Raw genomic sequence first — 25,363 nt, 5'->3', positions numbered from 1 at the left:
AAATGAAGTAAGCCAAGCCATTGAATTGTACCTCTGGAAATGAGAAGGCTGATGTTGATTTAACATTTATAATGCTTTGAAAGTCATATTATGTAAAAACTGTTAGATTGAAGCTAGTCAAACAGATGTACCCTCTGGCTGCACAACTGAACAGCTGAATGTCGATTGAGCACTTCTGCTGATCAAACCAGTAGAGCTTTCTAATATTAGCTGCCTGCTGAAGTGGTTGCTTGAAAGATGCAGATGCATAGTCAGTGCAGTCACTCTTCCCAAACATCTTCCCATGTTTCCCATGTCTCCCATGTTTCATGCATGTCTTAGGTAATGTAGGCAGCAAGCTGAGAGCACACCTCCTATGGCAGTTGACTACTTTTTGTGTAGCTGTGGGTGTCATTATGTTATTGCAAATAATTTACGTGAAAAGCTTTCTGTCTGTGCCACTTTAGCCTCATACTCAGAAGTGGGAGCTACATCTATGAGAAAAGAGAAGGGCTGGATTTGTCAGTCTGTATTTCCATCTGTCTCTTTAATGAAACAGGCATAAAGGGAACAGGCATATACTTTACAGGGTTGTATAAAGTAGGGTAGATATCCTGCTGACTCAGTATTCCACCAAAAAACCATTGCTGTGATATTTTAGAAATGACGGCACAAAATTTCAGAGGGAAAAATGTGCTGGTTGGCTTTTGGTGGTGGAAGGCAGCTGGTGAAATGCTGGAGGGCCAATGCTCCTGAAGATTTTTTGCACAGCACCACACGAGGGATCATCCAATAGCATATATGTGGTGGAACATGTTGCCTCTCACTGAGACTTTGTGTGAATAGTAGGTTTGATTCTGGTCTTACCTTCACTGGAGTGAATTGTCTCTGTTGAAATGAAGAGAACAAATCTGGTGTTAAAGTAAAGGAAGAAAAGCCAAAATTAAGAGCTCACCTTTTCAAAAGCTATAGAAATTGATTTTTTTTTAAATTTCTTTTTACATTCTGTTTTAAATTATGCTGTTGTAGATATTCTTACCTCTTCCTCCCTGTAGTGTGAAGAATTTGCATTTTTTTTTTCCCAAGAGAAACGTATGAAATGCTTTTAGTGTTGCCAAACACTTGCAATGCACTGAACTTTCTCTTCCAATCTATTCAGCATCCTTTGTCAACCCTGGTATAACTTCAGTAAGGTCAGCAGATGTTGCCATGGATCTTTTAGCTCATGAGCTAAGAAGGATTACATTTGGCAACTGAAGCTGAGATGCTCATTGATTGACAGTATTACTGGACAATGAAATTTTTCTGTAGAAGTAACAAGTCCGTAGGGCTGAGTTAATTGCTGGTTTTCAGTGCAATAACCCAATGTGATCCCTGTTCAATTATCTTCGTCGCTGACATGGACAGTGGCGTTGAGTACGCCCTCAGCAAGTTTGCCGATGACACCAAGCTGTGTGGTTCGGTTGATACGCTGGAGGGAAGGAATGCCATCCAGAGGGACCTTGACATGCTTCTGAGGTGGGCTGATGCCAACCTCATGAAGTTTAACTATGACAAGTGCAAGGTCCTACCCCTGGGTCGGAGCAATCCCAGGCACAGCTACAGGCTGGGCAGAGAAGAGATTCAGAGCAGCCCTGCAGAGAAGGACTTGGGGGTGCTGGTTGATAAGAAAATGAACATGAGCAGGCTTCAGTGTGCGCTTGCAGCCCAGAAAGCCAACTGTATCCTGGGCTGTATCAAAAGGAGCGTGACCAGCAGGTCCAAGGAGGTGATCCTGCCCCTTTGCTCTTGTGAGACCTCACTTGGAGTGTTGTGTGCAGTTCTGGTGTCCTCAACATAAAAAGGACATGGAACTGTTGGAACAAGTCCAGAGGAGGGCCCCGAGGATGATCAGGGGACTGGAGCACCTCCCATGTGAAGATAGGCTGAGAAAGTTGGGTCTGTTCAGCCTGGAGAAGAGAAGGCTGTGTGGAGACCCCATAGCAGCCTTCCAGTATCTGAAGAGGGCCTGTAGGGATACTGGGGATGGACTCTTCATTAGGGACTGTAGTGAAAGGACAGGGGGTAATGGGTTAAAACTTAAACAGGGGAAGTTTAGATTGGATATAAGGAGGAAATTCTTTCCTGTTAGGGTGGTGAGGCACTGGAATGGGTTGCCCAGGGAGGTTATGAATGCTGCATCCCTGGCAGTGTTCAAGGCTAGGCTGGACGAGGCCTTGGGTGGCATGCTTTAGTGCAAGGTGTCCCTGCCCATGGCAGGGAGGTTTGAACTTGATGATCTTAAGGTCCTTTCCAACCCTAACTATTCTATGATTCTATGATTATGGTAAATGCGCATCCTGGAACTAATCAGTATTATCTTTTCATCTGGCATTTGGAGCTTTGCTAGTGGTTATTTGTCTGGAATGATTACATTTGCTGACACTAATTTATAATTATGTTACTATTTTAAAAGGGAAAACAGTCTGGTTACCTACATCTCCGTGCTTTGATTTGTTTTGGTTTTTTTTCTGCCTTCATTTGTACTTATAAAAAATCTTAAGTCATTTGATAAGGCTCATTAGAAGGTAACTGATGTTTCTGATAAACCTCAATTACCATTGTAATTTGGCAGAGATTCATTATTATGTATTTCTGTTTATGACAGAATGCAAAGTCTGGCGAAATCCTTTAAATCTGTTCAGAGGAGCGGAATATAATCGGTAAGTGCTACGATGTTCCAGTCTCAGGCATAGTACTGTGTTAAGGACCTTAACTGTACTTTTCCATTAATCTAACTCAGAAATGGAAAACCAAAACCAGCTGCGGACACGTGCTCATGCCAGGTTTCTCTGTCATTTATGAAATGTTTCTGAATGAAAAGAAATTAGAATTCATGCTCATGCATACATTTTTTGTAACCTTGTAATAGAAAAACCTGGTACTGTTAATCAAGTAATTCTGTTCAAATTAGTTATAGCAAACAACCTAATGAATTATATCTAGATTTCATGTAGTCTTAATGTTTGAATATATGTATTACCAATTTCCAGTGTTTGCGTTCCAACATCCTTTACTAGCTTAGGTTAGCTGCTGTCACTCCATCACAGTACAGTGAAATGCAGTGTATACTGGTTAGGAGATTGGCTGGGTGAACTTAGTCAGCTATGTCCATCTCTAACATCTAGGATTCTTTCCTAGATTAATTTTGCTGAATGTGATCTTATCAGCCAAAATGTCTCTTTGTTGGCATGTTTGCAGGTATACATGGGTGACAGGGAGAGAACCTTTGACTTACTACGATATGAATCTTTCAGCACAGGACCATCAGACATTCTTCACATGTGACACGGATCATTTACGGCCTGCAGATGCTAGTAAGAGATTTGTGAACAACTGTTTTTGCTAATAGGTTAATGATTGTTTCAAACTGATGCAAAAAAAAATGCAGTCAGACATCAGTTCTCTGAGGTAGATAAGGAAAAGTAAAAGTTTGAGAATAGAAAGCCATGGCAGATGGATTCATGGTATTCTAAATCTGAATATGTACTTATATAAGTATAAACCTATTTAGTTTGTGTCACTGTTTTGTTCTGCTGTCTTGCTGAAGTCATTCAAGGTACCATTTGCAAGTGTAAAAACTTGATTTTTCCTCCTGTTTCTAGCAGTGGCTTCAAACACATATAACTTGACGTGCCTCCAGCTGCAATGTAGTATGTTGAGTTACATTATCCAGGTCCCATTTAGTCTATGATGACAGTAGACAGAGCTTATGTAAAACCTGAGTCCTGTTTTTCATTCCCTGATGTAGTTAGAAGCTCTGTAAAAAATGGGAACACATTTACAACTGAATTTGTGTAAGCAGCTTTAGTTGTGTTAAGCCTTTACTGTTAAATCCACATGCAGACTTTGGTTCTGGTAAAAATGTACGACAGTGATCTCAATCATCAGAATTTGCCTCTGAAGAGAAAAATCTTTGTCTCTTAGGAAGGGAGAGGTACTGACAGTTGGGTTCTCCATTCTGAGGGCATAATTCAAAGGAGAACATACTGTTTTGGCACACAATAAATATAAATCTTGTTTTCTGAACTCAGTGGGGTAATTACAAGAATGCCTGACTAGCCTGGATGCTGTTGCCATTTAACATTCACCTAAAGCAGCAGCAAAGTAAGGAACTAGAATAAGTAAGAATGACATCTATTCTTGTATTCTTTTGTGCCCTGTGGGGTTTACTACCCCAAGAGGAAAAGGCCGCTCTGTGTGACAGTGCAGATGGCATGATCTCTTAACTGGATTTTCCCATGGAAAAAAGTTTGATTAAATGGAAACATGAAGCTGAATATTTGGGGAAAAAAAGCTCATGTTGAGTATGTGTCTTTCAAGTGATCACTGAGTTCTAGCTCTTGGAAATGCTCTGGAGTGAGTCAGGCTGAGAGCAATAAATTCTGCTGTTCTAATGCAGTAGCTTCTTCTTGTTAACGCCATAATGACTGATATGCCCCTGTTCTGCTTTGTTTATTGAATAGTAATGCAAAAAGCCTGGAGAGAGAGAAACCCCCAAGCCCGAATTTCTGCAGCACATGAAGCCTTGGAATTGAATGAGTGAGTGACAACAACATTAACATTTATTTCCTGTCATTTAAAAATCCATTTGATGGTAGCTTAAGGCATGGGGTTTGCGACAGCAATTTTTAATCATGATTACAGGCCTGTCACAGGAGGGCCTACAATGGGAGCAAAAAAGCACAGCTGCATGTTTTGCTAGCCACCCAGAAGATCCTTAGGGCAGTGGTGACAATAGGGAGTCTTCCTGTTGATGTCAGTGGGCTTTGAATTGGCACAGCAAAGTATTAATTAAGTTGCCTCCTAAAGAGCATGTGAAATGTGCCTTTATGGGATAGAGAGTTTACTTTTGGATTTTTCAGTCATCCTGAAGAGAGGCAAGAAATAAGGGACTCATAAACACCTTCAGAAATATTCATTTTGTATTGAGAGAGAATATGATGTAATTTTCTGGGACTTTCCGCTTTTTGAGTCTGGTACTTATTTACTCAATGAGAAGTGTAATATCCCACAGTAAACACAGTGCTGTGATGATTTACTGGCATGGTGAAGTCCATAAAGCAGAGAGACTCCCTTAGCTTGCTGTCAGAGATTACTGCATTCTAAAATTCCATGAACTGGTGCCTTACAGATTGTCCTTCATGTGTTTCATCAGAAGAAAAAGAATAGTTTGTTCCTGGACAGCAGTTTAACTGAGGGAGCACATAGCATAAAAGGCTTTTGCAGAAGTAAGCCTATCCCATTCACTCATATCACAGAATTCCAATGAAGGTTGGCGGGGATCTCTGGAGGTACCTGGTTCAACCCTCCTCAGTCAATCATAGCGACCTGCAGAACATTGCACAGGACCATGTCCAGGACCAAGGAGGGAGACTCCACAAACTCCTTGGACAACCTGTGCCAGTGCTCAGTCACCCTCACAGTAAAGAAGTGTTTCCTGATGTTCAGAGAGAGCCTCCTATGTTTCAATTTGTGTGCTTTGCCTCTGGTCCTGTAACTGGACACCATTGGAAAGAGCCTGGTGCATCCTCTTTGCACCCTCTCATCAATGATTTATAAACACTGATGAGATCCCCTCGAGCCTTCTCGCCTCCAGGCTTCAGTCTCAGAGCTCTTAGTCCTTCCTCATATGTGAGGTGCTCCAGTCACTTAATCATCTTCACAGCCCTTTGCTGGACTCTCTTGTACTGTCTTGTACTTGTCCTCTTGTACTGGGGAGCCCAGATCTGGACTCAGCACTCCAGGAGCAGTCTCACTAGTGCTGACTAGAGGGGAAGGATCAAATCCCTTGACCTGCTGACAACACTCCTCCTAATACAGCTCATTCACATTCTTTGCTGAAGGGCACATTCCTAAGTAGTGGTCAACTTGGGTATCCAGGAAGACACACAGATCTTTTTCTGTCAAGCTGCTTTCCCATTGAGTGGTGCACAACAACTAGTGCCTGGAATCTTGTTCTCACTCAGACATGGTATTTCTTCTTCCTCAGCCGATGACTCTTCGTGAAACTCAATTACAGGCAGCTGCAGCCTGATTCTATTTCTGTATAAAGAATAATCTGATCAGCATTGTGCTTTGTGTTGGAAAGAAGTCAACAACTATAACCCACCTAACTTCAGCTGTAAATTGTGGCCATTGATTTTAAAGTAGTTACCTGGGCTCCCTCTACAGTCACTAGGAGATGCACCTCCAGTCAGTGATTCAGCCTATTCTTAGATCTTTAAATGTGGAATGAATGACTTTGTGAAGGTTCTTCTTGATGGAGATAGAAGGGCACAGATAATTAAGATATCTAAATCAGACAGCTAAAAGCTGGACAAGGTGACTCCCACCATGCATTTCACCTTTCTGTGTATTCCTGAAGCTGCTTTCCTGTTTTTTGATTGGGGTTTTTTGTTTTGATTCTTAATCTCTACAATTACATTCATGATCTGTTCTTTGCATATGGCAAGTGTTACAGGTCTACTGATCCTTTTTATACCATTGCAGACATTTTGTGTTAATCATAGAATCATAGAATGGTTAGGGTTGGTGGGAGCGTTAAAAATCGTCTAGTTCCAATGTGGCAGACACTCCTTCCACTAGACCAGGTTGCTCAAAGCCCCATCCAACCTGGCCTTGAACACTTCCAGGGATGGGGCATCCACAGCTTCTCTGGGCAACCTGTTCCAGTGTCTCACCACTCTCAGTGAAGAATTTCTTCCTAATGTCTAATCTAAGTCTACTCTCTTTCAGTTTAAAGCCATTCCAACCTTGACATATCACTACATGCCCGTGTAAAAAGTCCCTCTCCTGATCTCTTGTAGGCCTCCTTTAGTTATTGGAAGCTGCTTTAAGGTCTCCCAAGAGCCTTCTCTTCTCCAGGCTGAACAAGCCCAACTTTCTCAGCATGTCTTCACAGGAGAGGTGCTCCAGCCCTCTGAGCAGCTTCTTAACTCTCCTCTGGACTCACTGGAGCAGGTCCATATCCCTGTTGTGTTGGGAGCCCCAGAGCTGAATGCAGCACTGCAGGTGGGGTCTCATGGGGGCAGAGTAGAGGGGCAGCATCACCTCCCTCAACCTGCTGGCCACCCTTCTTTTGATGCAGCCCAGCACAGAGTTGGCTTTCTGTGCTACAAGTACACACTGTTGGGTTATGTTGAGCCTCTCATCCATCAACACCCCAGGTCCTTCTTCTCAGGGCTGCTCTCAATCAATTCTCTGCCCAGCCTGTACTTTTGCACCAACCCAGGTGCAGGACTTTTCACTTACAACCATAGTGCATAAAACTAGTCTTGATTTCCAGAAGGAGTTTTAGTGAGGTAGGCCATGACTGCTTAGTGAGACAGTGCTTTACTTTCTGGGGCAGTTGTCAATAGGTTTCCTGAAGTGGCTGAGTGATGCAGTACCTACAAATGAGAGTTGTGGTCTGATAGCTAGAATATTTATTCATCAGAATAGTTCATCAGAAACTCATATGGACAAAACTCCATGGCCTCTCTATCCGGTACATCCTTGCCAGGCTGGCATGTCTTTGTACAGCTTTCACTTCATGCAAACTTCTCATGTTTTTTCCTCTGATATTTTTGCAGGTGTGCTACTGCCTATATTCTCCTGGCTGAAGAGGAAGCAACAACAATTGTAGAAGCAGAGAAGCTGTTCAAGCAAGCTTTGAAAGCTGGAGAGGGCTGCTACAGGCGCAGTCAGCAGTTACAGCACCATGGTGCCCAGTATGAAGCCCAACACAGTAAGTTTCTTTGGAGGGAATAGCCATTTCTAAATGGAAAGAAGTTCCAGGGAGTTCTTTGGGTTTTGTTTTGTGTTTTTTCTTTTCCCTCTCATAACTATGTACTCAGTATTTAACATTGGCTGGAAAAGAGAATCAGACTTCAGTGTTTTTGCTTGATTCAGTTCCTGAGCTAGTAATGCTCAGATTAAGGATACACCTTTTCTTTTGTGTGGCAGAATATCGGAGCATGTACTTAACTGAAGAGAAAAGGTAGTAGAGCCAAAGGTGTCAGAGGTCTGATATTAAGAAAATGTTGGGCACTGGTTTAGGAAGTTGCTCATGGGCTCATGTTGTGAAAAGGCAGTAAAGAATGATGGAAACAGGAGTGAAGTGGTGCTTGGCCAGCTTCTTTCCATCAGCTGTGAGGTTAAATACATATACCACATTGTTCTGTGTAAAAGTTAGTGAGACCCATTAACCAGTGTGACATTTGGAAAGTTAATTGCATCCATCACGAAAAGTCACAGAAACATAAAAATTAACAACTGGAATAACACAGTGCTCTAATTGAAGGTATATTTAAAAGAAACTGAATAAGCAGGTTTAGCTGCTGTGATGATATTTATTACATGCTTTTTAAACATAAGAAAATACATGAGGCTTCACTGCTAGTAAATGAATAAAAAATAAAGCAGTCTAGGCTATTTCTAGTCTTAAATGGCTACCTCAGGCAAAAAAGAAGTAGAAGCACTAACATACTTTGGGCATCTTCAAGATTTCAGGACCTGAATTCAGAGCCTCTGGCTATCACATAATTTGAAGATTGCGAATCAAAATTGTACATAGTGAAATTGTCTGTGATCTCTGGTTTCAAAAGTGTACACAAGTCTGTGTCTAAAAACCTGAGGTTTTATAAAGCTTGGGGATAGTGTTTCAAACATTTGTTGGTTATAAAATTATATTTAGGATGATTTGTGTGTTTTTTTTGAAAATAAAAATATAGAGCAGCTGAGCCCTTGAAGCGATTTTCGGCCTGTAGTAGGCTTATGGTCGTCTGTGAAACCTTAATTTGTGCACTCAATCCATCCTGAGTGCAGAAAATAACAGCGATTCTATGAACAGTACGCAATAAGAGTAATTAAATACTTTCACAATGCTTATGTCCAAGGTAACTTGACAAAGTTTGTACAGGCATATAAGTATGGTATTTTTGTAACCTGTGTGTGCTGGGTGGCTACTGTCATCGTTAAATTTGATACTCTGAACCTTCAGCAGGACAGCAGAAGAGGTAACCAGTTGAATTGCCAAATTAAATGCATTGCCACAGAGCAGGAGGGGCTGAAAAGTGACTGCCAGCTCTGATTGTGGCTTCAGAAGGGACTAGGTGGTCATACTTCTCTGTGTCACCCAGTCTCCCCTTAATAATGTTAGTGTGTGCCCAGAGGAGTTAGAGAACTTCCAGCCTCAGATGGTGCCTTGGACACAGGGGTTTCATGTAGGATTCTCTTGATTATATGCTGGACTTCTGCATGGCTGGCAAATGTGAAGAGGTCGTCTCTGTTTAGAGAGGGAGGACCATGGACAGATGTGTTGCAGTTCCTTGGTTTTGAGATGTCTGTCGTTCCTTTTCTGGCCCTTGAAGTTGACTTTGGGATGAAAGTGGGCATCTCAACTTTACAGTGAAAAACACAATGTAATTTTTTGAACAGCAGTATATTGCTCTATGTTTCTGTTAATTTACATGTTCATCTCCTTCATACAGTATTTTACATTAGACCATGAATTGTAAGAGTAAATAATGACTTTGACTACCCAACTTAGCCTTTTTCAAAAGATGCTAGTTTACAGAAAGCATGGGCAATCTTCTTTTTAAGGAGGCCAATGTTAGGCACCCTAAATCATTACTCACCTCTGAAAATTTTGGCCTGAAAGGTTGTCTTGATTTCATAGTGAGTAAATTTTGACCATTCTTACTGAAAAGACTGAAAAGAAGCATGGCCTGAAATGTATACCTCTTAGTTTCACTACATAATGTATAATGGAGCTCGTCTAGCCTTGTATGGTCTTCCATCGAAGAGAAGGACACTCTTACAAAACCTATGACCTGTGGACTTTGCTGTCACCATCCTAGATTGCTAGGCCATGCCAGTTAAACCTCAGGTGTAAAGGGTAGGGTCAGTTCTGCGCAAGCTGCGCCTCACCTAAAAAATCCACTGCGCAGGCTGGAAGGGCTTACTATCACTTGTCTGTAATGGACAGGTGAGGGTCGAAATGGTAGGTGACAAGGTGCATGGGAAGCTGCAGATCCAACCTTGCATGCAGGCGGACCAGCGCATGGGTAGCTCAAGATCGCTCAGGAGATGACAGTCCTGGTCGGACACTTCCTGATTGCCTTAGCACCCTTTTTTCCAATCAGATTTGCATATCCCACATGCCCTTGGTCATCATGCTTGTAGTAAGCATGGTTAAAGCCCTTCCCAAATCTTTGCTCATGAAGCCAAGCCATCAGTCAATAATGTATAATATATATACACATAAGTGTATACCTTCTTAGTTTCACTACATAAACATGTTAAAACAGATGTAGCTAATAAATTGGTTTTTAAATCAACAGGAGTCAATACAGATACAAGGAATTACATAAGCTAAAGAAATTCCTTCCCTCTCATACTTACTTTTGCTTCTAAAGTCAAACCTTTCAACCTGTTTCTTAACCTGACTGAAACTTGTAATCACAGTTTTAGAACAATTTGTAGGAACTTGGAATGTTTTTAGTGTACATCTTGTTCTTATTATGACAGACTTGAAAATGTTAGGAACAGACTAAAATCTTTGCAGGCTGCATGCTATAAACAAAGATCATTTGTAGCAGGTGTCTTACATTTTTACAGTAATGTAATTTTATAGATGATTAGCTGTCTGCTCATTTCCTGATGGTCCAGAAGCATGTTGGGAGTTCAGATTGGAATTACAGGGAAGAGAATGAGAAATGAAACAAGTAAGAATTCTCCAAGAGAGCAGTTATTGCAGCTGTTTAGTTTATGTCATCTTTGCTGGTAGGGCATCTTCCAGCACATAGGACTGTTATATCTGGAATGTGTTACTTTGCTATCCGTAACTAGCAAAGTGAGGAATTTGAAGATGGTAATTGGGTAACAAGTAAAGGCTTTGTAAACAGAAAGTGCAGGGTATACTTACTTTCTTCCAATCATTGAGAAAAAGACTGTTAGAGGATGAGGATTTGTTTTGCTGCCTCCCCTATTAACAAGCACATACATCATGAGTTAAAAAAAAAAAAAAAAAAAAAAGGCTGGATATAATGTGCATTTTCATGGATGTTCTTGTCTTATCCATGTATGTGAATGGGTAAGTCATTTAATGCTGTGTGTGACCACAGAGTTTTGTGCCAGTATTAACTTCGTAGGGGTTCTCCTTGCCTTGATTGATTACTTGATGGTCTATAACCTGCAGCATTCTCTGTACCTTCAGATCTGCTTTTATGTCATAGGTGTAAGGCCAACACATGGTTCCTTATTTATACCACTGAATATCTGGAGTAATTCCACTGATTTCAGTGATGTTATGTCACATCTAAATCAGTAGAATTTGGTAATTTTTTATTAAAATCATTGTGAGAACATTGATGATAGCTAATAAAAAATGGCAAGAAAACTGTGTTTCATTTTGTACTGGAATATTAAATGAAACTTTGTTTTTAATTTTTTTGTCTTAATACTGTTTCTTTTTCCTCTTATACAGGAAGGGACACCAATGTGTTAGTTTATATTAAGAGGAGGCTGGCAATGTGTGCAAGAAAGCTGGGAAGGACCAGGGAAGCAGTGAAAATGATGAGAGATGTGAGTTTGGATTTGTTTCGCATGTGATATTTAGATAATAGTAGCTAGAAATCATACACATTTGCTTTACAGGTTAACATCCATTCGTGATGCACAGAGCACTGCTGATAGTAATTTTGTGTGGATAATATACATAAAGATTAAGCTAAAAGATCATTTATTTGCTAGGTTGCAAAAGCAGTACTATGAAGTCGTAAAATACCAGATGGACAGTTGTCCATACAGACTGTCTTTCCTATTCTGGTACATGTGCAGTGGAGTACAGTCTTTTATTGTTTGATCATGAAGTTCCTAACATTTTTTCTGAAGCATGTTATGAATGCTGCTAACTTAATAAACAGGTCTTAAGTATTCTGTTTGCTCCTTCCAAAGCTGCAGTTTGGCTCTGTGCCTTATTTATATTACACTGTTCACACCCAAGGACAGAGTTATTTATTCATGCAAAGCCTATTACTGAGAAGTCTAGCCCAAGTAATTAATCTATAATGAACTGGTTTTCCTCTGAGATGCGGGATGGCTATATCCCTGTTCTACTATATCCCTGTTCTTTAAGCAGGGGAGCTACCATGGTAGTCTCAAGTCAGTAAGCTATAAAGCTACAAATTTGAAACACCAAACATTTTTGGGATGGCAGGAGGGGCAGCTGCCACATAAGGCACTGTATGTGTTTCAGGTGTGTAAAATGCTCAAGTTTAGATATAGCTGCAAATGCCTAGCATTTCTTCAAGTGGATGCAGATTAGGAACAAAGTTCTTTGAGGCAGTGACTTGCCTCACCTGAAGTAAGACGTCTGTGACAGAAGGAGGAATGGAGTCCTAGAACTCAGAACAGATGATGGTAGAATTGCTTACCAGTTTCCTGTGTCCTCCTTTCTTACACTTGGTTTTCTAATTCCCACAAAAGTGAGGTAGAGATGAATCTAGCAGAAGGTAGAGTTCTACAAATTAAGCTGAAGGACCTAGATTTTAAATGCACAAAATGGAGTCCCAGACCATAATGAAGCACCTGTAAAATGTGCTTTATGCAGCTCAGATGAATGATCCTGAAACTTGCCTAGTGAAAAGGGAAGTTCTCACTGCAAGTCAGTGGGAATTTTAGTGTAAAAAGTCAAGTGACTTTCTCTGGAGCTGAGGTGCTTACATCAGTGGCAATAGGCCATGTAAGTCTGCAAGCTTAGAATCCAGCACCCAGCATCTTCTCCTGGAACCGGGGCACACAGGAATGTTTCTTGAAAACATTGATCAGAGATCATCATAGTAATGCAGGTCCTCCTCCTAAATAATCTACCAGATGGCAAGTGGTGAGTAACTTTGTTTCCTGTCTCTATCTGGGGTTTTTCAGGCGCACAACTTCACTCCCCAGAATCACTAGACTAAATATCCCAGGCAGAGGTGCTGAAAAAGAACTTGTCGAAAACCCAGCCATGTACAGCTAGGAGTGTGAGAAAGAGGGATGAGGAAGAATGACCTGTTTTTGCAGTCTTGTGGTCAGAAGGGACAATGTTGATTTCAAAGATGTTGGTTTTGGTCCAGCCAGCTCTACTGATTCTTCATGACTTTTGTTGCACAGGCACTCTGGGACAAATACTGAGATGTTCAGGGACAAACACTGGAATTCTAAGTTCTGGCATTAATATACAGGAAAGATAAAATTTTGATTTAACATTCAAATGTCACACATCATAATTATGTCAACTTCTGGAGCTAACTATGGGCTGCTGGATAGGTTTTGTGATTTGTTGATAGGGCTATGTGGAAAAAATACTCTGTGAAGCCTTCTTCTGCTGATGTCAGTATGCGTGGTTAATTCTGTATGCAGAGCACTGGATTTAGAGAACTTGGGTGGTCCCTCTAGGGAAAGTCCTATGTTTCATATGCAAGTGAGACCCAGAAAGTTTTGATGTAAATGAATGGCTCATTTTGTCACTAGAAAGAAAATTGTGTATGGTTGAATTTAGGTATAATGTGGATCTCAAAAACAGAGAGCCAAAGTCATCATTTGTGAGACACTCGAAGGACAGAAAATGATCTTCTCAATAGGAATGTTTTACTAAAATGAAAGGACTGGATGCAGGACAAAGGAGGTATAAAGATAGAATTTCAGGTTCTAGAGCTTCAGCTCAGATCAGTGTATTCTGTATTTTTCCACACGCAGACAATAAGCCAAATTCTCAGAACTGAATTGAGATACCTCTAGAGCTCTTCATTGTGAGCAAGCAGAGCTGAGAATTAGCAGGTCTCTAGACAACATGTAAAAGCAGCAATCTCTCTAGGTCACAACTCCAGTACACTGGGAGCAAGAGTGGGGTCAAGTCAGCTTTGCAGATACTTTGCTTAGACTGACTTGGAGCTACTTATTTCTGATGAATGTGTATCCTCCATTTCTTTATAGAAGATGTAAATAATACACTTATGAAGAAGTTTAAAGAACATGAATATGTCATTGAATGTTTCTGTGTGATTGGTGAGGGAGGAGATGAATTTATTCACCCTAAAAAAATATGAAGAACATGTTGGCTGGGGACTGCTGAATCTAGCATCAGGGGACAGAGGGCGGAGGCCCTGTTTGTGTTTGAAAGATTGAAAACAGGTTTCTCAAGACATGGAACAAGATGGAAATGAAGTGTTAAGAGGTTCATGACACCATCTGGGAAATATTGGGATGTAGTGAGTCTTTGCCACTTTGAAAAAATAAAATATTTCAGAATGTTTAATTCATTGCATACGTGAGGCCATCTTGAGGATATTACTGATGGATTAGATTGTCTTACTTGAATTTTATACAAAAAAAAAGACTGAGATCCTGCTTAAAACACCTTAATGGAAAAAAAATGAGTTGTTGGTGACTTAGATAAGGTTTTGATTTTATGGTTGTATGGGTTGGGGTTTTTTTGGTGTTATGATTATATACACTGCTGATAAGAAAATAATATTTTAATACTGTATTGAAGATATTTCTGGTGTCCTAAACATAAGAAGGACATGGAACTGTTGGAACAAGTCCAGAGGAGGGCCACAGAGATGATTAGGGGCTGGAGCACCTCCCATGTGAAGATAGGCTGAGAAAGTTGGAGCTGTTCAGCCTGGAGAAGAGAAGGCTGCGTGGAGACCTCATACCAGCCTTCCAGTATCTGAAGGGGACCTATAGGGATGCCTGGGAGGGACTCTTCATTAGGGACTGTAGTGACAGGACAAGGGGTAATGGGTCCAAACTTAAACAGGGGAAGTTTAGGTTGGATATGAGGAGGAAGTTCTTTACTGTAAGGGTGCTGAGGCACTGGAATGGGTTGCCCAGGTAAGTTGTGAATGCTCCATCCCTGGCAGTGTTCAAGGCCAGGTTGGACAGTGCCCTGGGTGGCATGGTTTAGTGTGAGGTGTCCCTGCCCATGGCAGGGGGGTTGGAACTAGATGATCTTAAGGTCCTTTCCAACCCTAACTATTCTATGATTCTGTGATTCTATATTTAAAACCAGTTTATTTAAAATTGTTCAAACCCAGGGTTTTTTAAATTTAAAAAAATAGGTTAGGAATTTCTGTTGCTTCTGTGATTAATTTTGAGATAGTATTTTGGTGCTGGCTTGGCTGCTTGGATGTCATCTAGCTGAGTTGAGTTGAATTGATGAGAATTATGAACCTGAAATTTTCATGGAAGCATGTAATTGCATCATAAATAGGTGTTGCTTTTGCTTTATTTTGTGATGATGATTATTTACTATATTTTGCTATAGAAACCAGCAGCTGTCACTGTTTGTATATATTGAGTTCACTTGTGATCTCATTTTGATTAGTGTATTGTTGGAAGAACTCCAGTCAACAGAGTTACTCCAGTTTTATTCCTGTTTCTACAGAGCATGATACAGTCTGTGAGGGAACTAGATCTCTTTTACTGTCCCTGAGGAGAAAGACTACAGTGCTGGTTGTTTTATTTGTTATGCTGAGTATGTTAAAAGGATTTAAACAAGTTTATTCTAAATGACATTGGCAAATTTGGTGTATGCAGAGGTGAAAGGCCTTAATGATGGCTGTAGGGAATCCCCAGTATACCTTCACGTTGAATCTTTACAGTGGACAGCATTGCAGGCCAAGTAGTTACATGCTGACCAGCAAAGGTAGCCTTTTGTACCAGCTGCTCTCTGTCTGCTCTTTGAAGATTCCCTCACTATTTCATTAGCAGAAAGCACAGGTGTGTGGGGCTTGTGTTTCGTGGTTTTTTTATTGATTAAAAAACAGGAGGATATGGAGGGTGCGCAAAGGTGCTTCTCTCTGTACTTTGTGGACAACTGGATCAGTGACTGCTCTACTGAATTTAGGAGAAATGACACAGTTATTTCCCTCCATTGGGTTACTGGAATATCCAGGTGAAAATGTACCATGCAAGAAAGTGAATTATTAAATTAATTCAAGCTTCTGGGGATTGTTCTGAAGGACTGTGGAACAGGCTTTCATTGAAAGGCGATGTACATTTAGGAAAGGGAATGGTGGCAGGCAGAATCCCAGAATCCCAAGGGTTGGAAGGGACCTCAAGAGATCATCTAGTCCAACCCCCCTGCAAGAGCAGGGTAACCTAGAGTACATCACACAGGAGCTTGTCCAGGCAGGCCTTGAATATCTCCAACATAGGAGACTCCACAACCCCCCTGGGCAACCTGTTCCAGTGCTCTGTCACTCTCACAGTAAAGAAGTTTATCCTGATGTTCACATAGAACCTCCTATGTTCCAGTTTACACCCATTGCCCCTTGTCCTATCACTGGAGCATGCTAGTGGACAGAGTGAACAGAAGCTCTTAATTGCTTCCCCTGTCAGAGAGAACATGAAAGAAACTCATTCTAGAATGTCTTTTATCACCTATCCCATAGCCCTGTGCTCCCCTCATGTCTGTTTTATGGTCTTAACAAGTATACTTTTCTGAGACACAGTGGAATTGCAACTTGCCCCATGCTTAGCAGCTTTAGTTGCAGGTGAGTGAGGTTTAGGGAGGGAAGCAACTTTCTGGGTCTCTTCTCAGTTCTGGGCAAGGATAGAAACAAAAATGCTTTTTAAGGGTCAGAAAAGTACATTTTATTTCTGGGATCAGTCACATCTCCTGAGAAGTTACTCTTCAGACTACAGTAGAGGATCTAGATGTCTAATTCTATGTACCTAGCTCTGAGAACTTTGCTGAGTGTATTTCAGTTAGATGTATTTATGCGTTCATCTTGGTACCCACCTGTAGACTCTAAGTGTGTAGTTGTGCCCCAGGAGACACCAGGGAATTATCAGTACCTAAGCAGCTTCTACTGTTAGAGTGCTAAATGGACATCAAAGGGGTGCATGGTAATTTCTTTAAATAGTTGGGCTGCCCTGAGCATTTAAAATGGTTATGTCACTTGAAGGCTTAAAAAGGGTACTCGGCCATACTAAATCAAGTTCAGCAATATGGGTAGGTTGGGTTTTTATCTTTTTATGACCAGTGGTGTTAGTGATTTTTGCCAGTGTGATGGTTCTGCAAAGCTAGCATAACTTTCCTGACAACCTCTTTTGCTGGGCTTTGAATAAGGTTTTCTGTTCAATATTTTCTTCAATTCTGTATCGTTGTGTGCATTGCTGATTTCCTCTTGGGTAAGAGGTGCTGGGGCAGTGTTCTGCACCTTGAATTATCGAGCTGTGTGAAACAAAGAGATTACTAATTGCTAATAAAGATGTAATGATCTCTAGCTCTTTAACAACATACTTCTGCAGCTACTTGTATTGCAGCTACCCTCTTTCTCGCAAATACTTCTGTGCTTGAGGCAAGGATTAGCTAATAAATGTACATCTGGAACAACTTGTGCTCTTAATTCCACGTCTGCCTTAAAAATTCCTGAAATACATGCATTTTTACAACACAGTCTGAATAACAGCATTTTCATAATTATGTTCCTTAAAGAACTCAAGTCATACTCTGAAGGCTTTAATCCTCCAATTAAGAGAGAACATAAAGGCTGCATGTTCTAGCATATTTCCTTAGACTTTACATATTCAGTAAGATATTTTCCACTTTATTGACTCATTGGTAACATTACATTAAAAAGAAGTCTTATCTGTGAATATTACAGAGCACTAGGACTAAATTCACATTTGGCAAATAATAAATGGAATGTCAGCAAATTTTATACATGTGCCATTCCACAATTAGTGGAGACTGGATCTGGGTCTCTTTTCTGACACTCTGAAGTTCAACACTAGATGACATGTCAAATTCCCTGAATTCCACACACAGATGAAAATATGTAGGTCCTACTGCTAATCTTTTCCAAGCTCCAGAAGAACAGGATCTGGCAGATTTCGCTTCTTAGTTCCCTTCTTCTCAGAGCTGTGCAAGAGTAACTGTGGAGCTGCTTTCAAAGAAAATAGTGATTATTTGTCAAAAGGAATGCTGCATATAGAGAGATGTGTTAAATATTAGAATTCTACTTTGCTGTAATGAAGCAGAACTTTAATTCAGGTAGGTCCAGTTTATTTCAGATCATTTTCCAGCTATGAGAGCTATGAGAGTGTCTGTTTACATCACATTAATCTCACTCACAAAAACACCATGCTGGAATGAGTTGCAGTTTTCGGGCCAGGAGTTAAGTCTAATTTTTAAGCATCTGACATTGTTAATAGAGACTTTTTGTGTGCCAGCCTTAGCCTGCTGATGATGCTTCTGTTCCTGCCAGGTGAGCTGGCCAGGAGGAAAACTTAAGCATTAGTGTGTCAGAGAGTCAGCATGTACGTGTTGCAAATGCTTCAAGCCCAGGTTAATCTTCAGTCAGAGCTTAGACATCCAAAAGCTCAGCTGTAGACAATGAAGCCCACAGAAATTGAGGTTTCTGGTTTTCTACTCAGAAATGGCTTAGAGTTATGCCTTTTCTCCCTTGTCAGTTAACAGTTCTTACAGATTACAAGTCATATACCAGAAAGCAGTTACGTGAAGTGCTTGTGAAAATAACAGTGCTATCCATACTGTGTGCTTGATTCTTCAGTGGTGGTAAACAGCTGCAGCTGGAAGATGGCAGCCTCAGTCAGTCCTCTTTTAGGGGACAGATTTTACCATTTGAGATACTCACTTTGGGAATAGATACACTAGGAATTAAGGTTGTAACGGTTTCACTGATTGCACTGAATTTTCCTTATTTGCGCATTGTTTTGTTTGTTCTTTTTAAGTTGAATTCATTTTTCATGTTTACAAATGCACTCAATTGTATACATTGATCTAAAATGTGTTTGTTTGAGAAGATATAAGTATAAGCAGCAATGAATGGTTGCATGCACTGCCCATAAAATATGTGACCATGCATACATCCATAATGCAAATGGAGAATGAATGTGTCAACACCAGGTTATAAATAATATCATTCATTTATCCACCTCCGTATTCCCTTGAGTCCAGTCTAGTTATAGTCATAAACTGTAGCTTAGATCTGTTTTCTACACAAATAATGTATCATAGCTAATTGACGCATGATGTTAATGTTAGCAGAGGGAGAAGAACGGATGCAACAGTTAAAGCTACATTCCTTGAAAATGTTTCAAAAATTAGATGTAAATGAGAAAGTGCTGGTGACTGAAATATTCTCAGGGAAGGGAACCCTCTTCATTAAACAGTTCTCTGGGAGATAAAGCTTGTTTCCGATCCAATAAATCAGATGTGGCTTTCCTTGTACTGTAAAGCATTTTTTGTGATCATCACGTTTTCATATCCATCACAAAACCTTTGAACCTGCACTCTGTAATATGGGTTGGAGTGAGAGTGGAAATCTGATCCTTCCAGGACTAGTGATAAGATACCAATTGTGTCAGACTTACTTCGAGAATTTCTCTGCAAACTTATACTCCCAAAACATTGTTTATCTAAAAAAAATATAAAAGTTATTAATTATCTGCAAAAGCTACCATTTTTGTGTATTTGCAGTATACCTAATGAATCTTTTCATGAAAAGCACTTCCACTTTCTACAGATGTACCTATTTTCCCCCAAAGCATGCAGAGCAATTAGGACAGAATGGGGGTTAACCCAGCTCCAGGTCTGAATTTCATCACTAGAAGGCCTTTTGACCAATACAATTTTAAAGTAAAAGCCTTGTGAACATAGATCTGGTGTGATATGTTCAGTAGCTGTTTGAATATCCTTATGTTGTAAAAAGGGGATACATGGATAGCCATGTGGTATCTGGTTTCATATGGTATGAAAACAAGCTTTGCTCAGTGAACCACTGTTCTTTCATACCAGCTCAGAAACCAACTAACTGGAATTTTACAATTGTCCCGGACTGTGGCAGAGGGGATGGAACTAGATGATCTTTAAGGTCACTTCCAACCCAAACCATTCTATGATAATGAATCTTTTAGTCCTGAGTAATGTTCACATGAAAAGCTATAGCTGAGTTTGATGGCTGTCTCTTGATATCTTAAGGTGTGGAGAAAGATGGTAACAGAGTCTTCATTTTTTCTTGGAGTGCAGTGCTTGCCACTCGAAAACATTTGTCAGGTTACAGTAAAGACATAATGAGAATTAAAATTGATAAGCCAAACTAAATGGAAGCTTCTGGTCACTTCAGTGTTTAGTCCAGTTGGTCACAGTGTTTATTGGACAGAAAAAAGTCTTTGGGTTTAGAGTGAGGTCTGTGCATCTTAAACTGGAGTCCACATTAGAGCTCAATGTTGTACAGGTTTGGGGAACTCGAGGGTGCATTCTTCATACTGTGTTCAGGGATAACATGCCCATCTTTGCATCTCTCTGCAGAGTATGAGCCAGACTTACTTACCATCTGAAGGGAGGGGAGCAGGCTTATGGCCTTCTCTCCTTTGCTCCTCAGCATGATTCAGTGTGTGGCCTGCCCTGACTATTTAGCAGGCCTGTGTTGCAACCTTTGTGTCATTGTTTTATTTCCCCAGTGATATTCTTCCATCTGAGTGGCTTTACTTTCTGGGAAGTTTCTCAAAAAACAAATTTTTACTGTGACTGAAAGTTATTTGCAGTGAAAACTATATATCTTGAAATGACAGAGAAATTAGTTCATGTCCTCTTTTTTTTTTAGTAACAAACATGCTGTTGTTTGTGCACAGTCAGTGTTCGAGTGGATATTTGGAGAAGTTTTATTTGTACAGCTACAATATCAACTGAGTTCCTAATAACTGGTTGTACTTCTTAACATTTGACCTTTCACAGATGAAACCTCTATTAACACTTCTCAGTTTGGAGTCCTGGCAGTGCAAAAAGTGACCTTTATTATGCTGGTGTCTTAGGCAGGGTTTATCACTCTGACAGAACCTAATTAAAATAGAAAAAAAAAAGAATGATTAGTGAGTGATGTCTATGTGAAACGGAGAACCAGAGTAAGAGCTTTTACTGGCCACAATTCATCTATAACTAGTTGATGCTCTTCCCTTTTCTTCAATGATGGAGGGAACTTTATTCTGCCAGCCATTATTCCTTCTCAGTGAGTTGGGATAATCTTTGTAATCCCTTGGAAAGGTTTCTTTGTAATATATTCATTCTGAACCTTCGATCACTGTTCACGTAGGGCCAGGTTCTGTCATGCTTTTTCCTGCCAAATAGTAGCTCCCTCTGTTAAAAACGCAATCATGAGTAAGGACAAGAATGAAGAGAAGTAGGATGTATGATGGATCCCTAACTGATGAATCCGGCTATGTGAATTTTCACCTGCAGTTATTTTTTTTCATGAGCAGTGACTTAAACTTCTTATTTTATTGTCAAATCCTTCCAGTTGCCTAGAGGAGCACTAAGGCCTGTGGTCTGTTTTTTTTTTTTTTGTAAAATGAAGGAAGAGAAAAGCCTGCAAACTCTGCAGTTTTGTTTGTGCTCTTTTTCACAAGTTCAGCTCCTACCGTTGGAAACAGGAGCTTGATGGCCATCCCCATGCCATTAGCATCAAAAATTCAGTGAGCTCTTTCAACTCCTTGTCTCAGTAATCATGATTACCACCAGAAACTTACATAATCAGTTGAACAAAGGACTGCCGTCCCTGCCTTTGATACTTTAATAATCCTCAAAGTGCAGCAAAGTCAATACTATCCAAAGAGCTAAATTAGACAGACTTATCCCTTAATGTCAGAATAGTTCTTATATTAGCTTATACCAGAGCGTTAATGCTAAGAAGAAATTCTCTGTGCTTTGTATCTGTGATTGCCTGTTAAGGTCTCTTCCTTAACAGAGTGAAGAAGGTCTAGTGTATTACCTGTTTCTTATTTTCTAAGGTTCTTGGTGACTCTCCACCCTTCTTATTTCTGGCCTTTTTTGTTTATGTTGTCTGTTTGTGATATTAAGATTTTCGGATTCTCATCAGTTTCTGTATTTCTGTCTTCAGAGGTAGGTTTATTAAGTGACAGATGTTTCAGGTCCAGTCTGTTATTTTCAAATGGAGCAAGGTTGACCTTGAATCATTATCTTTACTTCACTTGTTACACTATTTCTGTTCTCACAAACCGTCTGGGAGAGACTGTATATCATAGTGTTCCCTGCAAGTTCCTGAAGAACAGCAGTAATATCAGCTCCACACAGTGTGGAACCTTTCTGTGCTGAACCTACATCATATTAAGGTATAAGAACAATAAAGAGGACACAAGGAAGCAAGGATCTTTCAACACTTCAGTTCTTTAGAGAATCATTCTGATAATAAAAATATTTTTTAACCAATTCTGCAGTAAAAACCATGGATGTTTCTTAGCAAGTGTGGCTTTAAAAAGGAGATGCAGTAGAGTATCAGCTTCAGTCATTTGAATCTATGCAGACACCAAAACTGAGGATGTCTAAGAGCAAATCCCTGGTGTCTCTGAGAGGGTTAGTTTGTAAAGTAAAGGCACTTTAGATTATTTTAACTACACATTTCATTCAGTTTGTCATACAACATGGATTCTTAGTTACAGTGTTAAACTTTACCCTTCTTATTATTGGCCACAATAGCAGTTGTGTCCTAAAGTATCTATACAGATCCTGATAGCACATACTTTACAATATAGTCGCATATATGTAAGCTTCTTCTCTTTGTTTTACAATGTATTTTATGAGGTTATCTATCAATTAATATACAAGGGGGGTGCTGGATTACTCACTGTTGATACACAGAAGCTACATTATTGAAGATTCTTTTTCAGTACGGTAAGATAACTCTACTGTGAAGAAGCCTCTTCAGTCTCTTGAAGGAGAGTTACGTATTCAGGCAGCTGCGTTCCTGGCTTTGAATAATTACATCCTTTGCAAAGTCCGTCTTGTCAAGAAATCTGACCCAGTATCCATTAAAAACTCAAGAAGAGGGGAACTGAGGGGTTTGAAATTGGCTGTGGTTATTTCAGTGCACTTTGAACGAGTCCTTTTCATGTTAGAATCTAACCCTTTCCTATGTTACTGATTTTAGCTGATGAAGGAGTTTCCTCTGCTCAGCATGTTCAACATCCATGAAAACCTGCTAGAGGCTTTGTTGGAACTGCAAGCATATGCAGATGTCCAGGCAGTTTTAGCAAAGTATGATGGTAAGTTCATATATATTTGTATTTTCTCTATATGGTAAGCACAGAAGCAATGCTTCCAAGTCAAACTCTTGATCACAAGCTTCATGGATGCTTTTACAGTGTCCTTACTCAAAAAATTAAAAATGCACTTTTTGTCTGGCAGACCATGCATAATTCATTGTACAGCATAATGGAACTCACTAGCAGCTCTTCAGTCCTCTTTGCTTTCTGTTGATGTTTAAAAGTTCTGTTAGGTTCTGCAGACTTTTTATTGCATGCTGTTCAAACCTTGTCTGAAGGAAGGATTATCAGTTCCCTTGTGGACTTCGACATGAATGTTGATTTACTAGCATACAAGTGTTTTACAGACGTTAATTGATTTAACTTTACAGCAGGGTAGTGAGTAGTAGACTTCATGTCTTATGGGAAAACTGGAAAGCTCAGGAGATTAGATGAACTTTTTGCATTAATTTTCAGCATTTTTCAGTAAACATTGGTTTATGCAGCATTACATCACTTTTTATGTTCAAATCACACCTCCTGCTGCCTTCAGTTCTAGCCCTTTGAACTTGAATTCCTGACACCACGGTCTCAAACAGAAAAAGGACAGCATAAGAAATGCCTACTGGCATACTTTGTTTAGTTTAAGTTAAATGGGTTTTCTTGGTATTACGTAGAAACTTTTGATAGAAACAGGAATACAGTCCAGTTCTCTTGAGCAGCATTCATCAACTTGCATACTTTTCTGCCTCTCCTAACTACCTGTCCCAGTTTTCTCTTCAGGGCAGTGATGGTCATGGTACATCTCCTCATCCACTTTCCAACTCCTGTCTTACTAGACATTTTTTCCATCTACTCTTTTCTCTGTGGCTTCTGCCTCCTCTTAATTTAATTTTTCCTTCTGCATTGCCTGGGTGCCAAAAAATTGAACAGTTAGAGCTTGTTACCAATCCCAGTACTTGGCCCCATACTGTCACATGGAACAGTGGCAAGGGCATGGCGCAGAAGTTTATTGGGGTGCTCACACCTGTGTACTTAACAAGCAAAGAATCTTTGGAGTGTATACCAAAAAAATTGTAGAAGCTTTTAATGAGTATGTACTAACTGCTTTCTTCTAACATCTTAGGAAAAAAAAGATAAACTTTAATGAAGCTAGCAAGAAATCATTGGCTTGGTACTAACAATCATACTGCTGAATTTGAGGCCCCTGCAGCAGACTGTAGCAGAGCAGAAGTTGTTTAGCACAAGATAAATAAGCAGCTGATTACAGGCAGCTGTAGTCACTGCAACAGTCCAGCCTGCAATGTTTTAAACTCTTTCTGGAATCATTCTAAGCAGAGATAAAAATGTCACCCAGGCCCTTGAGTACTGCCATCCAGTAGCAGTAATAACCCTGGGAGAGATCTTGGAGGTGCTTCGTCTGGTTGAAGCAAAGTGGTTGAAGTTAAAGTGGTGACATCAGAGCCCTTCTTGTAGCATCCTGTGTTTCAGTATTCCTGTGACACAGGTGTAGATCCCCATGAACTTTATTTTGGCTCATTAAGACACAAGTAAAGAGAAATGCCCATTTTTTTTGCTCCAGGCACCACAGGATCTTGGCACCTTCTAGTCTGTAATGTAGTTAGAGATAATAGTCATGGGAGATAACAGAACTGTGACAGAAGAGGGAGTTAAGCCATACCCTCCCAAGTCTCAAACTAAACTCCTGTTCCGGCTCTACTTTTACATATTAAATCACTGATAACGTAGTTTTAAACAATACCATGGTGGCACTTGGTGTCATGGAAGTTGCTAAAACTCAAAGGCATGTTTTGTTTTCTTAAAAGCATCTGATAGAATCAAAACTAAGATCAGAAATATAACAAATGAGGCTTTTCAAAATAAAACTCTTCTGACTTTGAACCTCAGTTTCAACTCATGCTTTGTCATGTAGAAACAAGGGTGCGTGCATACACTAGGTGTATACAAGGACTCAGCAAACAGTCTTAACCAGTATAACCCTTATAGTTCATGAGTCTCAGAAGGCCCATCTCAGGGAGTCTCAGCTCATTTTAGAACTCATCAGCTTCATGTGTTGTAAGATTTATTAGAATATAAAACAGTGAACTCATTTATACTTTCCTATCTGCTGTTTCTGTTGGTCCCCCTCCACTGCCTTTTTTTGACTAAGACCAAACCTGATTTATTGTATTTTGATAACATATGAACAAATTATTTCCTTGAGCAGTCTGCCCCCACCCTGGGCTAGAAAGTTGGATCACATTATTGTGAAACCTCAACCTTTGCAGGCAGACACACTGCTTTACCA

General features: G+C 40.1%; 1 protein-coding gene across 2 annotated transcripts in view; it reads left to right on the top strand.

The window, feature by feature from the left end:
- The window catches only part of ST7 (suppression of tumorigenicity 7), a 150,424-nt gene that overhangs the window by 90,819 nt on the left and 34,242 nt on the right, over positions 1-25,363 (top strand). For both annotated transcript variants that reach the window (XM_061373028.1, XM_061373027.1), the window contains exons 4-9: positions 2,627-2,681; positions 3,220-3,335; positions 4,485-4,560; positions 7,593-7,747; positions 11,489-11,586; positions 22,962-23,076. In XM_061373028.1, coding sequence (XP_061229012.1) covers positions 2,627-2,681; positions 3,220-3,335; positions 4,485-4,560; positions 7,593-7,747; positions 11,489-11,586; positions 22,962-23,076 — 615 coding nt within the window. The remainder of the gene's footprint in view (positions 1-2,626; positions 2,682-3,219; positions 3,336-4,484; positions 4,561-7,592; positions 7,748-11,488; positions 11,587-22,961; positions 23,077-25,363) is intronic.

This window comes from Neopsephotus bourkii, unplaced genomic scaffold (assembly GCF_033783945.1).
Source record: "Neopsephotus bourkii isolate Nb327-2 ecotype Australia unplaced genomic scaffold, CSIRO-AGI_Nbou_v1 NB_1624, whole genome shotgun sequence".
In the NCBI taxonomy this organism is placed as follows: domain Eukaryota; kingdom Metazoa; phylum Chordata; class Aves; order Psittaciformes; family Psittacidae; genus Neopsephotus; species Neopsephotus bourkii.
The sequence above is the reverse complement of the archived record's forward strand: the minus strand, read 5'-3'. Positions and strand labels throughout refer to the sequence as shown.